Source organism: Colletotrichum fructicola, assembly GCF_000319635.2.
Source record: "Colletotrichum fructicola Nara gc5 chromosome Unknown KSG_Nara_v1_contig12, whole genome shotgun sequence".
Classification (NCBI taxonomy): Eukaryota; Fungi; Ascomycota; class Sordariomycetes; order Glomerellales; family Glomerellaceae; genus Colletotrichum; species Colletotrichum fructicola.
This window is the reverse complement of record NW_027094062.1, coordinates 1-19,007: the sequence shown is the minus strand read 5'-3', so window position 1 is coordinate 19,007 and position 19,007 is coordinate 1. Positions and strand designations below refer to the sequence as shown.

Sequence of the window (19,007 nt, the reverse complement as noted above, 5' to 3'; positions counted from 1 at the left end):
TGTCTCTGCTGTTCCAGAAGTCAACTGGTACGTAGGAGTTAAAGCCTGGGTGTGTGTTAATCTGCATCTTATCTCTATAGCCTATCCAGGGTTCCTGGATCAGGACTATATCGATCTGATCTGCCCAGCAGAGCTCTAGAAGAGCTGTATGAGCTGGGCTTCTCTTCCCCACGTTACACTGGGCGACCCGTAATACCCGTGGGGTAGCCATTCTGAGCCTACTGCTCTGAGTCGAGGTCGAGGTGTGTGTAGGCATTAGTCACGTTATAATCAGGCTTCTGAGCTACCCTCTGGGCCCTGCTGCTTAGCCTAGGAGGGGTATGCTGGGTAGGTAGTGGTGGTAGGTCAGGGTTGTTGTTGATATAGACGTCTGCCTCAGCCTCATTCTCGTCCTCATCCATACTACTAGAGCTTGCCGTATCGCTAGCGTCTGCTACGGTAATTGAATCCTGGGCAGGGGTAGGGGCGCGTGGTCGCTTTGAGCCGGGCTGGTGGCGTGTTGGGTCTCCGCTGGACCGCTGGTGGTTGTCAGTAGCTTGAGTGCTAGCCTGGCTGTTCTGATAGAGGGCCTCATAAGCCTTCTGCCCAGCCTTACGAATCCGAGAGAGTTCCTTCCGACCTGGGAGGGTAGGGGAGCCGTTAACCACTAGGGGCCTTGCCGGGCAGCCCTTGTGGTTGGCTTGGAAGGGGCCGGCGCAGTTTGCGCACTTCGGTCTGGCTATGCAGGGCCAAGTCTCGTGGGAGCCTGAGGGTCTGCTGCAGTTGCCACAAAGTGGCTGCCGGTTACAATATCGGTTCGAGTGATATCCCTGGCAACCAGGGTCATGTCGGGCAATAGTCTTTTTCTTCTGGATAAGCTGAGACCTGCTGCTTTGGTTGAAGAGTCTGAAGGGTAATACTTCTGCAGAGAAGGAGATGATCCAAGAGACTTCGTTTGTGATAGGATTCACGCCAAGTTGGGATTGGCGAGCCCGGATAGGCTTGCATCCTGTCTGTGCAAAGACCTCCTCTTCAACTAGAGTAGCTGGGTCGAGGGCATCCCCATCGATAGTCCATAGCTTAGCAGGGCAGCGTGGGACAACATAGGTGAACCACTTAGTAGGGGTCTCAACCTTATAGGCTCCAAGACTGTCTGCTAGTTTCTGTTTGTCCGTAAGGAGGGCTTGCTGAACCTGCTTATTCAGGGGTCTCAGTGAGTAGCCAGTTGCGATGTGGTAGATATGTGGGATATCTGCTAGCTGCAGGCCAAGGGCCTGGCAGACCTTCCGGCGGAGGGCAAAAGGGGCATGCTTCCTAGCAGCCGTTAGGCCCTCCTCGGGGATGCGGGCAAAGACCCGGAGGTCCTCCTTTGGCTGGGCTAGAGTCTGAGTCTGAGCCTGGAGATGGATTGGGTTTTGGGTGCGGGCCGGGGCCGGGGCCGGGGCCGGGGCTTGGGCTGGGGCTGGGGCTGCAGATTCAGCCGAAGCTACCACCTTAGCCCAATTCCGGCTCGGGGTCGGGGCCGCCGTTCCGTTCCCCATGATCCTCTTCAAGGCTTGAACTACGTAGGTTGTAGCCTCCTTCGCGATCTGCTTCCTAGGCCCCTCAAAGCAAGAGACCACGTTGTCTACAGACTGGGCGATAGCCATAAAGACATCCTTTCGGGCTTCGTAGAGCTTGGCCTCTTCACTAAGGGCTGTAAGGACAGCTCCAGCAGCTGTCCCATTCACAGTTGAGGGTCCCTACTCAGTTATTCCATGCCGGAACGCGTCGAGATACGGCCGTCCGTGTACAGCCATTGGCCCGACTTGTCCGGAGCCCCACCCGTCACCCCCTGCCCGACTTGGAAATCTCGACGCGTTCCCTGGGTCCTCTGATTGGCCGGGATTGACTTCAGTGTCTCCACCTTCAATTGAAATCTCGACGCGTTCCGAAGAGAACCCTGACCCTAACCCTAACCCTGCCATTACGTGAGCGATGGCTTGAAGTCAAAGCCGTTGTGGCCACCACCAGAATTGAAAGTGGGGCCAGGGAGAGGGGGGGTCAAAGCCGGCACGTAGAGGGGGTACAAAGCCGTAGAGATTCCCCAGAGTAAAATAGACAAAAGTAGCATGCAATTGAAGCCAAAAACCGGGTCATTACGGGAATCCAGTTTTCAGTGTTTTGTTTCGCCATTTGAGTCCAGAAATAGGGAAATAGGGTAGTAGATATTTTTGTGATGTCGTCCCGATCCCCGCATTAACCAGCCAATCACATAACAGGGCCACCAGCCAGGCCAGAAAGCCCGACCGAGCGATGGAACGTAAGCAGGGAGGAAAGTAGATCAAGGAGAAAGTATATGGAATTAAGGGGCAGGAAGGTGAGTTTATAAAGAGAGGACAGGAGGAATCAGTCATAAACAGTAGATAGAAGAAAGTAACCAATACATATAGCCAAAGATGGAGCCATTCGTTCACGACACGCAGTATTCCATTTTGATATGCACGTTATGTAAGTATGCAGTCGTAGCCAACGAAGTCACAGCACATTTACGCAATCACCATCGGTCAATCACCGCCAAGGCCAGGAGCAAGGTCGCCAGATTAGTCGGCGATATTCCCGGCATCATCCGCAGCCAGGCCGATTTGCAGTCGTTTCAATACCCAGACTCCACAGTCAAACCCATCGCCCACATCGCACCACCCCAAGTCGATGGATTACGTTGCCATTCATGCCGTTATATGTGCCGCCGCGTGCGAAACATGCAGGAGCATTGCCGGGCAGAACATGGATGGCAGAATGATTGGCAGAGGGGGGGTAATGTGCAGAAGAGGGCCATGGCAGCAAGGGATTTGCCGTGGGCGACGGGGGTGCCGTGCCAGCGGTTTTTCCCATCGCGCGCCGGGAGCCGGTGGTTCGAGGTCGGGCGGGGGTTAGGGGTAGCCGTTCGAAGCGAGCCATCGGAGCCGGGGACGGACGACACGGCGTGGTTTGTCGCGTTGCACGAGAACCAAGAGAAGCGGTTCGAGGCCGACGCGCGCGAGGAGGTTAGTATAGTAGACGAAAAGTTGGAGCCGAACGGGTGGTTGTACCGCGTCGGGTGGACGAGGGATTTGGAAGGGTTGAACAAGACGCAGTTACAGGAGGCCACGCGACCAATTGAGGATGGCGAGGAGACGTTAGAGGCCATATGGGCCGTGTTCAACAGCGTCGCCGACAAGGCACGCGCAACGGCAGCACCGCACAAGGTCGGGCACGACGCGTTGTTCGAGGCGGAGCGGAAGGAGATCGGCCAGAAGCCGGTGCGGCCGTTCGATAACCGCATGGAGGACGACACGTGGCAGCGGTACAAGGAGGTTTGGCGCAAGATGGTGAGCATATGGTTCCGCATGGACGAGTGGCCGGAGCGCGAGCGGCCGCCGTATCGGTTCACCATGCGGCAGGGGTTGTTGTGGGATGCGTTCACCAGCCGTGTCGAGGCGGACGTCGGCAGCAGGCAGGCCGCGCAGGCGGAGGAGGTCGAGAGGATGTGTTTGGACGCCATCATCGCCATCATCGAGGACCCGTACAAGCAGAGCCAGAAGGAGAGCGCGATGATCGGCGCGTTGGCGGTGTTGGGCATCCGCGAGGACGGCGGGTGGCACCAGGCGACGGAGTACACGACGAATTATTCGGCCGTGATCAAGGTGGCCAAGATATTCGTCGTGTACCAGGCGTGGTTGGAGCGGCAGGACGAGGTGGCGGCGTTGACGGCGACCAAAGGGGCCGAGGCGGCGTACGAGGAGGCCAGCAGCGTGTTCCATTTGGTGCGCGACAAGGTGCGGCGGTTCATGACGCGGATGCCCGGGCGGCCGGACGACGAGCCCAGGGCGATGAATTGGATTTACGACGCGCGCACGTACGGGATGCACATCCGGTTCAACACGGTGGCGCCGGGGATGGTGGATTGGAGCGGCGACCGGATATCGTTCCGGCGGGTGCAGGTGCGGGTGTGCGAGTTGGCCGAGATGTTCCACGGGGTAGCGCAGGAGGCGCGGTCGTTGTTGGCGCAGTTGGCGGTGGTGGACGGGGATGGGGATAGGGATAATGAGCACGGCGATGAGCATGGCGATGGGTATGGAGGCCGATCAGCGTTGGCAGCAGCGTTGCCCGCCATCAGGTGGGAGAGCATGCACGACGACCACAGCCAGGACCGGCCGGGGTATTCGTTTTTACACGACGACCGCAACGAGGCGTGGGTGGGCAAGGGGAAGGGGTGGATCGCACGGCGCATCGCAGAGTCGGAGGCACGGCGGCGGGCGTGGTTAGACCCGACGCGAGGGACGGCGGCGGCGGTGGCGGCAGTGGCAGCAGCAGGAGAGGCGGAGGAGGCCACGTCCAACCACAGCAATAGTCACCACCCGTACCGCGAGAGGACGGTGCAGGCATACAGACAAGCGTTGGAATCGTTCCGGGAGCGGTTGTGGATGTTGATGCACATGGTGGCAGGGCAGCCGGCGCGGGCGCCCGAGTTAGCAGGCATCAGACACAGCAACACGGCCAACGGCGGGGTCAGGAACGTGTTCGCACACGACGGCATGATGTGTTTCGTCACGTCGTACCACAAGAATTACCGCCAGACGGGGACGGCCAAGGTGATACACCGGTATTTGCCGCGCGAGGTCGGCGAGTTGTTGGTGTGGTATTTATGGTTGGTGTTGCCGTTTTGGCAGCAGGTAGGAGGCATCATCCATCAGACGGACCGGAAGAGCGCATTTTTATGGGCGGACGACGTGGTTGTAAGGGGCAGGGCGGCGGGCGAGGCGAGCCGTGATAACACCAGGGGCGACGAGCGCCGCAATAACACCAAGGACAACGACGCCCGTGACAACACCGAGGACGACGACGCCCGTGAGAACACCATCACAGACGAGAGCACCCCCGCCACCCCCGGCCGGGCCCCGTGGACGGACGAACGGTTGTGGACGTCAGACAAGGCAAGGCGGATCATGCAGCAGCACAGCGAGCGGTTGGTCGGCAGCAAGATCAACATCAGCGGGTGGCGGCACATGGCCGTCGCCATCGCCAACCGGTATTTGAACGAGGCGTTCGGGCGGGCAGACGACAGAAACAACGACAACGACGACAACGACGACGACGATGTCGGGGTCGAGGACAGCGCATTGGATTTGCAGGCCGGGCACGGCACGCACGTGGCGGGGATGATATACGGGCGGTTGTACCAGGAGGCGCCGTTCGGCACGGCGGCGTTGCGGGACAGGTTCCGGGCCGTCAGCCGGCAGTGGCACCGTTTGTTGGGGTTCGGGGCGGAGGACCGGGGCGGCGGGGCACCCAGCAAGCGGCGGCGGACGGCGGCGGACGAGGAGTTCGAGGGGCAGCGGCGGCGGCGGTTCACGCGGTTGCAGTTGGCCAACGCCGCCGCGCAGTTGCGGCAGATGATGGGGGACCCGCAGGCGGCGTTCCGCGGCCAGCAGGAGCGGGTGATCCGGTCGATCATGCGCGGCGACGACCCGATCGTGCAGGTGACGGGCACGGGCGGCGGCAAGAGTTTGTCGTTCATGTTGCCGGCGTATTGCGCACCGGACGGGGTGACGATCGTCGTGACGCCGTTGGTGGCGTTGCGCACCGACATGGACGCGCGGTGTTCGAGGTCGGGGTTGGCGTCGACGACGTGGCGCGGCGGCGGGCGGGCCAACACGACGGCAGCAACGGTGGTGTTCGTGACGCCCGAGTCGGCCGTCACGCAGGGATTCCGGGATTTCGTCGGGCGGTTGCAGCGGCGGCAGCAATTGGACCGGGTGGTGTTGGACGAGTGCCACGTCGTGTTGGACGGGTCGAGGGGGTTCCGGCCGGCGTTGCGGGCGTTGGGGCGGACGGTGCAGGAGTTCGGGGCGCAATTGGTGTGTTTGACGGCGACGTTGCCGCCGGCGGAGGAGCGGGAGTTTTTCGCCGTGACGGGGATCCGGCCGGAGCGGGTGCGGGTGTTCCGCGAGGCGACGACGCGGAGGAATATTGAGTATGGGGTTGTTGTCGTTGCGTTAGGGTCAGGGGGTGGGGGTCGTGGTCGTGGTGCGGCAAGCCACAGGCGCCGGGCAAAATCAGGGTTAGGGTTAGGGTCAGGTCGGGAGGGTGAGGACGGCGAGTTGAGCGCCGTCGAGGAGCGCGGTTGCCAGGAGGTCAGGGATTGGTTGCGGCAGCAGCCACGCGGCAAGGCGGTGGTGTACAGCAGCACGATCGAGGGCGTCGAGCGGATGGCCGAGGCGTTGGGGTGCGCGGCGTTCCACAGCAGCATCGGCAGCACGGGGGACAAGGCGTCGAGGTTGGAGGCGTGGAGGAGGGGCGACGGCGCCGATGAGGGCGTCATCGTGGCGACGAACGCGTTAGGGTTAGGCATCGACGTGCCGGACGTGCGGTTGGTGGTCCACGCGGGCATGCCGCGGCGGTTGCGGGATTTCGTCCAGGAGAGCGGGCGTGCCGGGCGAGACGGCCAGCCAAGCCGGTCGGTTGTTATATGCAGTAGGGCAGCCGTGGAGGAGGAGGAGAAAGAGAAGGAGGCAGGGGAGGCAGCGAAAGATGGGAGGGCAGCCGGAGGGGGATGGGAGGTGTCGACGAGGACATACATCAGGGGAGAGGTATGCCGGCGGATCGTGTTGGACGAGGTCATGGACGGGCGGACGGACCGTTCAGGATGCGAGGAGGGTGAAGAGGCATGCGACATGTGCCAGCAGAGGGCGTCGGAGGTGATGTGGGCAGATGACGGGGACGGACATGGAGACAGAGACGAAGAGATCAGGGCCGCGTTCGAGAGCAGTCAGCAAGCCGGGCAGTTCCGCCGGTGGCAGGCCAGGGCAGAGCGTTCAGGGTTAGGGGAGGAGGGGGAGACGTTCAAGCAGCAGTTGGCGCGATGGGCGGGACGGTGCACGTATTGCGGGATACGCCGGAGAGAGAGCGACGGGCACACGTTGGACAATTGCCCAGGCCGCGGGGAGCAGGCGTGGGGGTGGACGGCGCAGTACAGGAGGCAGATGGAGGAGGCCATGTTCGACGGACGGAGGATGGAGAATTTCAGCAGTTGTTTCCATTGCGGATTGCCGCAGGGTTGGTGTCAGCGATGGGAGCCGTTGGGCGAGGACGGCGGGCGGTTCAGGGAGGTCGAGGGCGGTTCATGCCAGTAGCAAGGGATGATGGTTGCGATGTTCGCCGTCGCAACGATCGGTGTGGGGTCGAGGGTGTACGAGGAGACGGTGAGGGCGATGCGCAGGGCGGACGGGTTAGAGGAGTGGGCATCGAGCGAGGAGGAGGTATATAAGTGGTTAGGGCAGATGATCCAATGGGGAGGGGTGCAGTCAAGCAAGTTGTGCCGTTTGACGAGTCAGTTGTGGCAGAGGGCAGTGGAGGGCGTAGCAGAGGGGTGATCAGGCAGGGCAAGGCGGGGCGAGTAGGGGCCGTACATAGGAGTACGACAGTTTAGGGTAGGGAGTAGGGAAGTATAGTAGTAAAGGATAATAGAAAACAGAGCATCAGATGTTTTCACACAGGATAAGTTCGCATAACAAGTGAGGGCAGAAAGAAGACAGCAAAGAGTGACGGAGGGGACATAGGGTTAGTAAGGGGAAGGAAGAGGATAATCAGAGGAGCAGGGTTAGTAAAGGTGAGGAAGGGAAGAATACGAAGGGCGGGATAGAAATATAAAAGGGATGTAGAATAGAAAGTCACGAGGAGCGGAGGAGCAGGGGAAGGATTCAAACATAATATAGCAAAGAGGCAGTGTTAGATATTTCAGGGGCCAGTATCAGAAATAGATAGTAAGTTGAAAAGAAAATAGAGGACAACAGAGGACGATAGGGATCGATGAAGGTCGATGGAGGTCGATGGAGGGCGATGAAGGAAGATTTCAGTCAATAAGGCAGAACGGGGATTCACAGAGAGGAGAGAGTGTGGATAAGGAAATTCAGAGTTAGTAAAGAGACGGGGAAATCAGTAAGGAAACGGAAATAAACACAACAAGTTAGTAAAGAAGGAGGGAGATTTATTTATCAATAAGTAGATATATGAGGCGTAAGTAGATAGAGCAGGGTTAAAAGAAGGGAAAAAGGTCAGAGTCATAGACGAAGGAAAAGGTTAGGGATAGATGGAAGAAAAGGGTCAAGGACAGCGCAGAGATGTCAGTCAAAAGAGCGGAAAAATGTAGTGTACGTACGTAATAGGGCAATAAAGTGCACAGCCGGGTTCAAAGCATTTTCCAAAGGTTAAATCGCATTCAGTTCGTACACATCACAAAGAAGGAAGATGACACAGTGTATATATACCAGATATATAGAGTATAAGAAAAAACAACAAAATGAAAAGGAGAAGAGAAAGGAAAGAGGAGAAAGACATAAAGGTAGAGGATAGGAGGTTGAGAGCAGATGCAGACGATATATCAAACAGAATGAGGGCAGAGGCATACCAATAAGAAGGAGCAAAGAGACAGAACATCCACACATATATAGAACGTAGTATAAGTAAGTTAAGGTAGGATAGATGGAGATAACCATCCAAGTCAGGGTTATACATTGAAGATCGTCAGATTGTATAGTTATATATACAATCACATAACGATAAGCGTATAAGCACAAACGCCAAGATAATCATAATCATCCGGGAAATACAACAGGGACATCAGTATAATGCCAAAAGAAGATTGAATATAACAGAGTAATAAGAGGAAATTTAGGTTAGGATATTATCAAAAGATGCACAGTTGTATACAAAATCATCAGTAAGGCGATATTCAAAAGGAAAAGAGCAAAATCAGTTTATATATAATTTAACATAAGGTTCAGAAGAAGCAATACCAAGCCAGAGAGGACGTCAAAATAGAATAATAATAGTATAGTTCAAAGGTCGATTTTTGATGCGCATTTCAAGGTTATGATAGTTATTAAGAGAATGATAGGCAGGTTAGGGTTATATCAGAAAACACAGGCAGCAAAGAGAATATATAGTCCACATATGATGAAGGGTTCATGATACCACGACACACAGCATATAATAACAGTAGAAAGATAAGCAGAACAAAGTATAAGGCATTTCCACATCACAAGGTTTAATGTTACACAGGAGGTGAAGAAAGAAGATTGACGGGAGAGTTGAAAAGTCCAGAGGCAGGCAGAAGGAGAGAGTAGGAGGGAGAGCAAGAGGTCCAACAGAGCAAGAGAGACCAAGCAGGTAAAAAGGGTTAGGAGATACATATCAAGGTTACATAATACAGGACAGCCAGAATAGCGGTATAAGATTTTAGGGTTAGGGTGGAAGTACAGTTCACAATTTCCACAGTTGGATAATAAGCCAGGGTTAAATAAAAGGTAGAGTAATAGGGTGAAGCAGGTACAAAGTTAAGAAAGAAGGAGTGAGATGATGGAGGTAGCATCAGAAGAAAGGAATTTCAACAGTGAATGAAGGGATAAAGACGACGCAGATAAGGGAGTCCACAGATGAAGACCATAATGACATAGGAGTAGCAGGGATAGCGAGGAGGGGGAAGAGAATTTGGGTTACGAAGGAAGGTTTCAGAGTAGCCAGTCAGAAGTGATTTTAGAACGGAGGAAATCAAGTGGAGAGAGGGAGGTTTTTAGGGTCATGAATAAACACAGAGCAGTTAAGACGAGGAGATGAGCAAGACAAAGAAGTTACATATAGCAGGTCACGTTATATATTGGTAAGTTTACGTTCAACATGGACGGAAGAGTTAAAGAAAGAGGAGAGAGAGAGAAGGGTAGGATTATCGCAAGAGGGGCAGGTAGAGACGGACAAAAGAAACAGGTCAAGGTCAGAGCAGGAGGAGGTAGTCAGGGATAGATAAGAGGAAAGGGTTAGGGATAGATTTTAAGGTTATTAGGAAACAGAAGGTCAGGGTTATGACGGTAGAGGGAGAGAGAAGGGGCAGATGAAAGAAAAAGGTTAGGAGCAGGGCAGAAGGGGATAATTAGAGGTAGATAAAAAAGAAGGTTAGGGATAGATGGAGGGAAAAGGTTAGGGACAGATGAGAGAAAAGGTTAGGGACAGGCGAAAGAAGGTAGTTAGGGACAGATGAAAGGGCAAGTTAGGGCATTGAACAGCCCAACAAGGATATTAGGAGTAGAGGTTGAGGGACGAGATGGAAAAACAGGGCAGAGGGTTAAGGATAGAGTGGGAGGAGAAGAAGGGGAGGAGGAGGGAGAGAATGAAGGATATTTTTCGGGTCAGGGTCGCCAGGCAGAAGGAGTTTTGGGATGGAGGAAAGGATGTGGAGATGGAGAGGGTTAGTAGGGGAAAAGAAAAAAAAGCCAAAACAAAGAAACAGAAAAAACAAAAACCAAAAGGGTTCAGTTGCCAGGGTAGGTAAGACGGGGAAGTAAGTGAGAGGAATGATTCATTCAGCGGGTAAGGTAATTTATTCACAAGTCCAAGTCCAACATAAACAGGGGGGGTTAGAGAAAGAGGGGAGGGGAGGTAGGGGTTATCGCAGGAGGAGCGAGTCGGGGATGGAGGAGAGACAAAGGTGGGGGTTTAGGGTTAGAGGAGATGGTCAGGAACAGACGAGGGAGAGGGGTCGGGACAGAGGGTTGAAAAGGTTAGGGATAGGTGAGAGAAAAGGGTCAGGGTCAGATAAAAGAAAAAGGGAAGGGATAGATGAAGGAAAAAGGGTGTGGACAGGGCAGAGGGGAATAGTAGGGAATAGATGGGAAGAAAAGGTCGAGGATAAGAGGCGAATTTGGAGGGTTCATTCAGATGAGAGTCGGTTTGGGTTAGTACAAGGGAAAGGGTAGGCAAAGAGTTCCAGTCAAAAGAGTTTAGGACAAGTGGAGTGAGGGGAATAATAGAGTTTAGGGTGAAGGCAGATATTAAGAGAGGAAAGGAAATTCAACGGTGAACAGAGGGATGAAGACAACAGAGGTTATGTAGAATGCGTCGGAAGATAACGGAGTTTAGGGGTAAGACGATAATGATACAGGAGTAGTAGAGATAGCGATGAGGGGGAAGAGAATAAGGGATGATAAGGGAAGGTTTCAGAGATACGGGTCAGAAGGAATTTTAGAAGAGAGGAAATAAGGTAGAGAGAGGTAGGGAGCAAAAAAGATCAATTCACAAAGAAGTTAAGATGATGAGGTGAGTGAGAGAGGCAAGTGATATAGCAGGTTAGGTTATTTATTCGTAAGTTCACGTTTGAATACAGACAGAAGAGTTAAGCAAAAGGGAGAAAGGGAAGGTTAGAGTTGTTATAGAAGGAGTAGGTAGAAATAGGTAAAAGAAAAGGGTTAAGGTTGGGGCAGGAGGAAGCAAGTCGGAATAGGTAAGAGGAAAAGGTTAGAGATAGACAAGGAAAATTAGAAACAAATGGTTAGGGTTAAAAAAGTAGAGGGATTGGGGAGGGGATAGAGAAAAGAAAAAGGTTGGGGTTATAAAAATAGAGGGGGGGAGCAGAAGGGTTAGGGTTATAATTGAATATGAAGAGGAGAGGGGTATAGGGAAGGGACAGATGGGGAAGAAAGGTTAGGGATAGGGCAGAGAGAAAGGATAGGGATTCATAAGAAAGATGAGAGACAAAAGGTTAGGGTTTTTTTGGGGTTAAGGGTGAGAGCAGAAGGAAACAGTCACAATTCAATATAAAGAGGACAGGAGAGGAGATAAATAGGGGGGAAAGGTTAGGGATAGATAGGAGGAAAAGGGTAGAGATGGAGCGGAGGGAGCGGTGAGAATGAAATGGAAAGAAAACGTTACAGATGGAAGAGAAGTATTTAGCGTTAATCCAGATAGAGGTCGTCAGGAACAGATAAGAGGAGAGGTCAGGGATAGACGAGAAAGATTGGAAACAAAAGGTTAGGGTTATAAGCGTAGAGGGAGAGAGCAGAAGGAAAGAGTTATAATTAAATATAAAGAGAAGAGGGATTAGGGATAGGTAGAGGGAAAAGGTTTAGGGTTAGATAGAAAAAAGAAAGAGGAAAAGGTTAAAATAGAGCAGAGGAAATAGTAGTGATCAAGTACAAAGGAAATGGTAAAGATAGAACAGAAGTATTTAGCGTTCATTCAGAGAAAGGTGATTCATAATAAATATAAGGGAAAGAGTAAGGAAGAGGTTCAGTCAAAGGAGCATAAGGAGAAGGGCAAAAGTTCAAAACAAACAAAGCAATAGAAAATAGAAATAGCAGTCAAAAAGGAAGAGGAAAAGAAAGAAACAAAAGCAGAACGAAAACAGGTTAACAGGTAGAAGAGTTAAGAGGAGGAAGGAAGGAAGCAAAATAATAAACAAAGAAGGAAGCAAAGTGATTACATGATAAGTTCACGTCAAATATGGACAGAAGAGTTAGAGAAAAAGTAGAGATAAGACAAAGGTTCAAGAAAGATAAAAGCAAAGGGTTAGGGATAGATGCAGAAGAAAGAGATAGAAGGTCAGGGTTATAATAGAGGGACAGGGTTAAGGACGGAGAAAAGAACAAGGTTAGGGACAGATGAAGGGAAAAGGTTAGGGATAGAGCAGAGGGGATAGTTAGGGTTAGATATGAAGAAAACGTTAAGGATAGAACAGACGTATTTAGCGTCAATCCAGAGGGATAAAGATGGTTTAGAATGAACATAAGGGAAAGAGTAAGGAAGAGGGCAAAGGTTGAGAAGAAATAAAGTGGTTAAAATGACAAAGTAAATAGTATAGTATACGCAGACATAATTACACAGCAAAACGCATAAGACATATAAGAGTAGGAGAATAGGATGGAAGCAAGAGAGGCAGGTGTTAGGGTTAGGGAGTATATTTCAGAGAGAGGGGCGGTTTTATGGTTTAGAAGATAGGGATAGGAGTTAAGGAAAGCAAAAAAAAGGAAAAGGGAAAAATAAAATCAAAAAGAAAAGAAGAAAGAAAAACAGGTTAATAGGTGGAGGAGTTGAGAGGGGGAAAGGGATAAGGATAAGCAAAAAAAGGAACAAAGAAGGAGGAAAAGGGATTAAATGACAAGTTCAGGTTCGATATAGGCAGGAGGGATGAGGAGAAAGTAGAGATAAAAGGTCAGGTTGGTGGCAGGGGGGACAGGGGTGGAGATAGATGTAAGAAAAAGGTAAGATATAGAGCAGAAGGAGATAGTTAGGGGTAGATAAAAGCAAAGGGTTGGGGACAGATGAAAGGAAAAGGTTAGGGACAGATGAAGGGAAAAGGTTAGGGATAGAGAAAGGAAAAGGGTTAGGGATAGAGAAAGAAGATAGAAATACAGGTAAGGGATAGATGAGAAATAAAAGGTTAGGGACACATAGAATGAAATAGGCAGGGGCGGACAGAGTTAGGGTTAGAGATAAAATCAAACAAACAGGTTCGGGATAGATGGAGGGAAAAGATTAGTAACAGTTAAAAGAAAAAGGGCAGGGAAAGGGCGGGGAGGTCAAGTCAAAAGAGCAGGAAAACAAGGTATACATACATAACAGGGTAATACAGTAAACAGTCAGGTTAGAAGCATTTCCACAAGGTGAAACAGCATTCAGTTCGTACACATCATAGAGGAGGAAGAGGATAAGACAGAAGTACAAAATAAGTAGATCAAAGAGAGTGTAAAGTAGATAGTTTATAGTAAAGGGGATGTTTTAGTACACATAGATGAAAGTAATAGATTACAGTTAAGGGAGGATTGAGGTACATATAGATAAAAACACCGCAAAACAAAGAATATAAACAGGGTTGATTACCACGTCAGATATAAAAGTATTGAAAGAAACGTATAAATATAAGATATAAAAGGGGCGGATCATGAGACAGTAAATACAAAAGGTAAGCGTAAGCCGAATAGCAGAGAAAAAGAGGGATATAGAATAGAGAAGATAATAATAAAAAGCATATGAAGTATAGTAGGGGGTAGTTGGCATAATAAAGGAAGAATGAGAAATTAGTTAGGGTCAGGATATTGGGGTTAAGACCAAATAGAAGAGGCCAGAGATAATAGGTAGAGAAAGTAAAAGTAAAAGGAAAGAGAGTATAGGATTCAGGGTTACATAGCAAGTAAGAGTAAAATCAAGATAAAAGGAAATTTTAGATATAATAGGGAATAGAAGAATAGTTATTCCAAAAGGTAAAGAAGATGTAGATAACGTCAGCAGTGTAATAGGGTATAGAAGGAGAGAAAGTATAAGATAAGTGATAAAGAGATAGAAAAAGATAGAAAGAGTATAGAGTTAAGGTTAGATAGAGAAATAAGGAGGAGAAAGTAGAGAGGAAGATGGTGAAAAAGAGGGAGTATAGAGTGAAGGCAATGAAGGGTTTAACAGGTAATAGAAGGGGAAATAGTTAAAGGGGTGAATGAGAGAAGGTATAAGAGAGTGGAGGAGTATGGAAGATGGAGGAAAGTAGTAGCAGGTAGTAAGATAGAAAATAAATAGAAGTAGAAGAAGGGAAAGGGTGAGGGTTAGAGAAAAGGAAAGGGTCAGGGTTAGAGCAAAGGAAAGGGTTAGGGACAGATGAAAGAAAAAGGTTAGGGATAGATGGAAGAAAAAGGTTAGGGATAGATGAAAGAGAAGGGTCAGGGATAGATAAAAGAAAAGGGTCAGGGATAGATAAAAGACAAGGGTGAGGGTTAGATTTAAAGAAAACAGGTCAGTGTTAGGGCAGAAGGGTATTCGTCATAAGTAGATATAAAGTAGATATTGAGGATAAAAGAGGAAGATTGAAGGTTATTTCAGACAAAGATAGTTAAGAGTGAATATAAATTAAGAAGTGAAAAGGGTTAAAGACATATTTAAAGATCAGGGACCATAATATATACAGCAGTAAGAGAATAGTATACAAGCAAGAGAGAGAGAGAGGTATCAAGAGACACAGCAAGTATAGAAATGCATACATAGAACGCGTTTTTAGCATAAAGTCATTTTATTATTTAGGAAATTGAAAGCCGCATTCAATGAAGGACGCGAAACGAAAGCAAAAAACAATTGATAGATAGAACAATAAATAAAGAGAGAGCGAGGCAAAGGTTTTAGGGTTAGGTTCAGGTTACAGGCGGACAAGAGAGATAAAGAAAAGGAAGATCATAACAGAAGAGGGGGTTAGAGTTAGATAAGAAAACAGAAGAATAGTTAAGAAGAGAAAGAGGAGATAAGAGAGAAAGAGATGAATGAAACAAAAGGGAAATATTGGAGGTGAATAAGAGGTTATTAGTTAAAAATAAATAGAGAGAAAAAGCGAGAAATGGATAGAGAACAGAGGTCAGAGATAGCAAGAGTGAAGAGGGTAAGGTTTAAACAGAGGGAGATGGATGGAAAGAAATCAAGACAAAGATTTCATTATAGAAGACCAAAGTAAAGAAAGATTGACGTTGAGAGTGGTTAGAATTTTAGGGTTATGTAAAGCGAAGGAGAGGTTCGATTGAAGAAGCATAGAGGATCAAGCAGATATTTACGATCAGCAGATAAAGGAGAGTATAGAGTAAAGAGTATATAATAAGAAGAATATTTGAGTATATATAGAGCAGAAGGCGGCAAAACAAGAGATGGAAATAGGATGAATAGGCGGGATAGATGAGGATGAATGGAGGAGGATAGATATAGAATAGAAAAGAGATGGATAATAATAGCAGATGTCAGAATATTAGGGTTAAGAACAGGCAGAAGAGAGTTTTAGGGTTAATAAGTAGGGAAAAGAAAAGAACAAAGGGTAAAGAAGAAGAAAAGTAAGAAGGGGAGAGTAGAGGGTAAAAGAAGCAGATAGTCAGTAGAAGTGAAATAGAGACAAAGAGATGATAAGAAAGACAATAAAGAATAGAAAGATGATTATTCCAAAAGGTAAGGGGCATATAGATATAGTAGGGGGGTTTCATAAGATATGTAATGAGGGTTGGTATAGAAGGAGTTAGGAAGGGTAGAGATAGAAGGAACAGTATTTAGGGTTAGGGTAAGAGAGTGATGAGAGGATTGAAGTTGGATGGAGAGAGGAAGAATAGAAAATGAAAGAGAAGATAGGAAAGAGATGAGAGAAGTTTTAGATAAAAGTGCAGGAGTTAGGAGTGAGGGGAATGAAGCATTGAACAGGTGATAGAGTTAGGGTTAGGTTGAAAAGGTAATTGGGAGAAAGTATAAGAGAGGATAAGAGAGGATAAGAGAGGACAAGAATATAGAGAATGATAGGAAGTGGTAAGAAATAGGAAAGGAGGAAATCAATAAGATTTAAGAGGGTGAATAGAAGTAGAAGGAAGGGGAAGGGTTAGGGATAGAGAAGAGGGTTAGGTTTTTAGGGTCAGGGAATAGGAAAGGGTGAGGGATAAGGAAAAGCAAAAGGAAAGGGTGAGGGATAGGGGAAAGCAAAAGGTGAGGGATAAGGAAAAGCAAAAGGAAAGGGTGAGGGATAGGGGAAAGCAAAAGGTTAGGGACAGAGCAGAGGAAAGGGTTAGGGACAGAGTAAAGGAAAAGGTTAGGGATAGAGAAAAGGAATGGGTGAGGGACAGAGTAAAGGAAAGGGTGAGGGTTAGAGAGAAAGAGAGAGATGGGAGTAGATAGAGGCGAGAGTGTAGGTATAGAGAAGAAAAGAAGAGAGGAAAAGCAGAGTTAGGGTTAAGATGAAGTATAGATAAAAACAGGCGAAGGAAGGTAAAAGAAGAAGAAGTGGAAGGGGGATAGGATAGAGAGACAGTTGAAGTGATTTAGATTTGAAAAGAATAAGGGCATGAAGATAGTAACAGAGAGAGAGTAAAAGTTATAATGAATAGAGAAAGAAAAGGGTAAAATGAGAGTGATAAGAAGGGGATAAGAAGGGTGAGGAAGAGGATTTTAGGGATCATGAAAAGGGTTAGAAGAAGAGGGAATAAGGGGTATTAGGGGTACAGGTTGAGGGAAGAGTGAGAAGAGAAGGATAGGTAACAGGGGTTATAGAGGGAGTGTGGGAAATAGGTATGCAGAGGCGAGGTGAAGAGTAGGGTTAGCGGCGAGAGAGAGAGAGGGCAGTGTCGAGAGGGTTTACAGAGGGCGAAGTTTACAGAGGGCGTGTGGGAAATAGGTGAGAGGGTAGTATATGCCCGGCCATGTTACATGTGGTGGAGGTGGTGAAGGTGGTGGATGTGGTGTGGTGAAGGTGACGTGGTAGAGGTGGTGGAGGTGGTGAAGGTGGTGGAGGTGGTAGATGTGGTAGATGTGGTGAAGGTGGTGAAGGTGATGAATATGGTGGAGGTGGTGTGGTGAAGGTGGTAAAAAGATGAAAAAACAGAGAAGTTAAGATGGGGAGGTGAGGGAGACAAACAAGTGATATAGCAGGTTAAGTTGTTTATTAGTAAGTTCACGTTGAATACGGACAGAAGAGTTAAACAGAAGGGACAAAGGGAAGGTTAGAATTGCTAGAGGAGGAGTAGGCAGAAATAAATAAAATAAAAGGGTTAAGGTTAGAGCAGGAGGAGGTAGTCAGGAACAGAAAAGAGGAAAGGGTTAGGGATAGATAAGAAAGATTAAAGAAGTAGGGTGAGAGGGAAGGGACAGAGAGAAGAAAAAGGTTAGGAATAGGGCAGAGGGAGAGAGCCGAAGGAAATAGTTATAATTCAAAAGAAAGAGGAGAGGGGTTAGGGATAGATTTAATAAAGAAAAGGTCAGGGTTAGATAGGAGAAAGGGGTCAGAGATAGAGCAGAGGGAATAGTGATGATTGAAAATGAAGAAAATGTGATAGATAGAACAGAAGGATTTAGCATGAATTTAGAGAAAGATGATTGAGAATAGATATAAGGGAAAGAGTGAGGAGGAGGTTTAGTTAGAGGAGGATGAAGGGGAGGGCAAAAGTTGAAAACAAGTAGAGCAATAGAAAATGGAAATAGCAGTCAAAGAGAAAGAAGAAGAAAAGGAAAAGAAAGGAAAAGAAAGAAAAAACAAAAGAAAAAACAAAAGCAAAAACAGGTTAAGAGATAGAGGAGTTAAGAGGAGGATGGAAGTAAGGAAAATGAATAAAGAGCGAGGCAAAGGTGTCGAATGATAAGTGCAGATCAGATATAGACAGAAGAGATGGAGAGAAAGTAAAGGTTGGTTAGGGTTACAGCAAGAGTAGAGGGGTAGGGATAGATTTAAGAAAAGAGATTAGATATAGAGCAGAAGGGGATAGTCGGGGGTAAGGTTAAGGGGAATATTCAAGGAAGACAAGCAAGAGGTTAGGGATAGATTTAAGAAAAAGGGTAGGGATAGATGAAAGGATAGGGGTAGGGATAGATTTAAGAAAAAGGGTAGGGATAGATGAAAGGAAAGGGTTAGGAATAGAATAAAAGAACAAGGTTAGGGACAGATAGAGGCCAGTAGACAGGTGTGTAGGGGTGATAGGTAGATGGGGTATGGGACGGAGGATGTGTAGATGAGGTGTGTAGACGGGCGAGAAAGAGGGCAGTGTCAACAGGGTAGAGGGTAGTATATGGCCGGCCATGTTCCATGTAGTGGAGGTGGTGAAGGTGGTGAAGGTGGTGAAGGTGGTGAAGGTGGTGAAGGTGGTGAAGGTGGTGAAGGTGGTGAAGGTGGTGAAGGTGGTGAAGGTGGTGTGGTGAAGGTGGTGTGGTGAAGGTGGTGTGGTGAAGGGTGTGGTGAGGTGGTGTGGTGAAGGTGGTGGACGTGGTGTGGTGAAGGTGGTGGAGGTGGTGAAGATGGTGGAGGTGGTGAATATGGTGAAGATGGTGAAGATGGTGTGGTGAAGGTGGTGAATATGGTGGACGTGGTGGAACCAAAGGTGTATGTGGGTGTGTAAAGGGCGGAGGGCGGGTGACGGGTGGAACGGGCGGGTAGGCGTGTGCCGGCGACGGCGGTGTGGAACGCGTTAGACGCATGGGTGTGATGGACGGGGCGAAGGTCGAAGGCGGAGGCGGGACGGCGGGACGGCGGGGCGGCACGGAGGCGGGCCCCACCGGGTGGGTGAAAGGCGGTGTGGAACGGGGGACGGCGGGACGGCACGGACGCGGCCCCACCCCCGTACGGATCGGGGTAGGGTTAGGGCCAGAAAATGACAGGGTTAGGGTAGGGTTAGGGTTAGGGTTAGGGTTAGGGTTAGGGTTAGGGTTAGGGTTAGGGTTAGGGTTAGGGTTAGGGTTAGGGTTAGGGTTAGGGT

The 19,007-nt window shown here is 49.2% G+C and overlaps 2 protein-coding genes across 2 annotated transcripts; one reads left to right on the top strand and one right to left on the bottom strand.

Moving 5' to 3' along the window:
* Positions 1-218: 218 nt before the first annotated feature.
* Positions 219-1,628, bottom strand: CGGC5_v017270 (uncharacterized protein; the record flags this gene model as incomplete). Its single annotated transcript, XM_066153877.1, has 1 exon — positions 219-1,628. One exon carries the CDS (start codon positions 1,626-1,628, stop codon positions 219-221), a length of 1,410 nt encoding a protein of 469 aa, XP_066006736.1.
* A 1,167-nt stretch (positions 1,629-2,795) lies between these two features.
* RECQL3-4 (ATP-dependent DNA helicase Q-like 3) lies at positions 2,796-7,133 on the top strand (the record flags this gene model as incomplete). Its single annotated transcript, XM_066153876.1, has 1 exon — positions 2,796-7,133. One exon carries the CDS (start codon positions 2,796-2,798, stop codon positions 7,131-7,133), a length of 4,338 nt encoding a protein of 1,445 aa, XP_066006720.1.
* Positions 7,134-19,007: the final 11,874 nt, after the last annotated feature.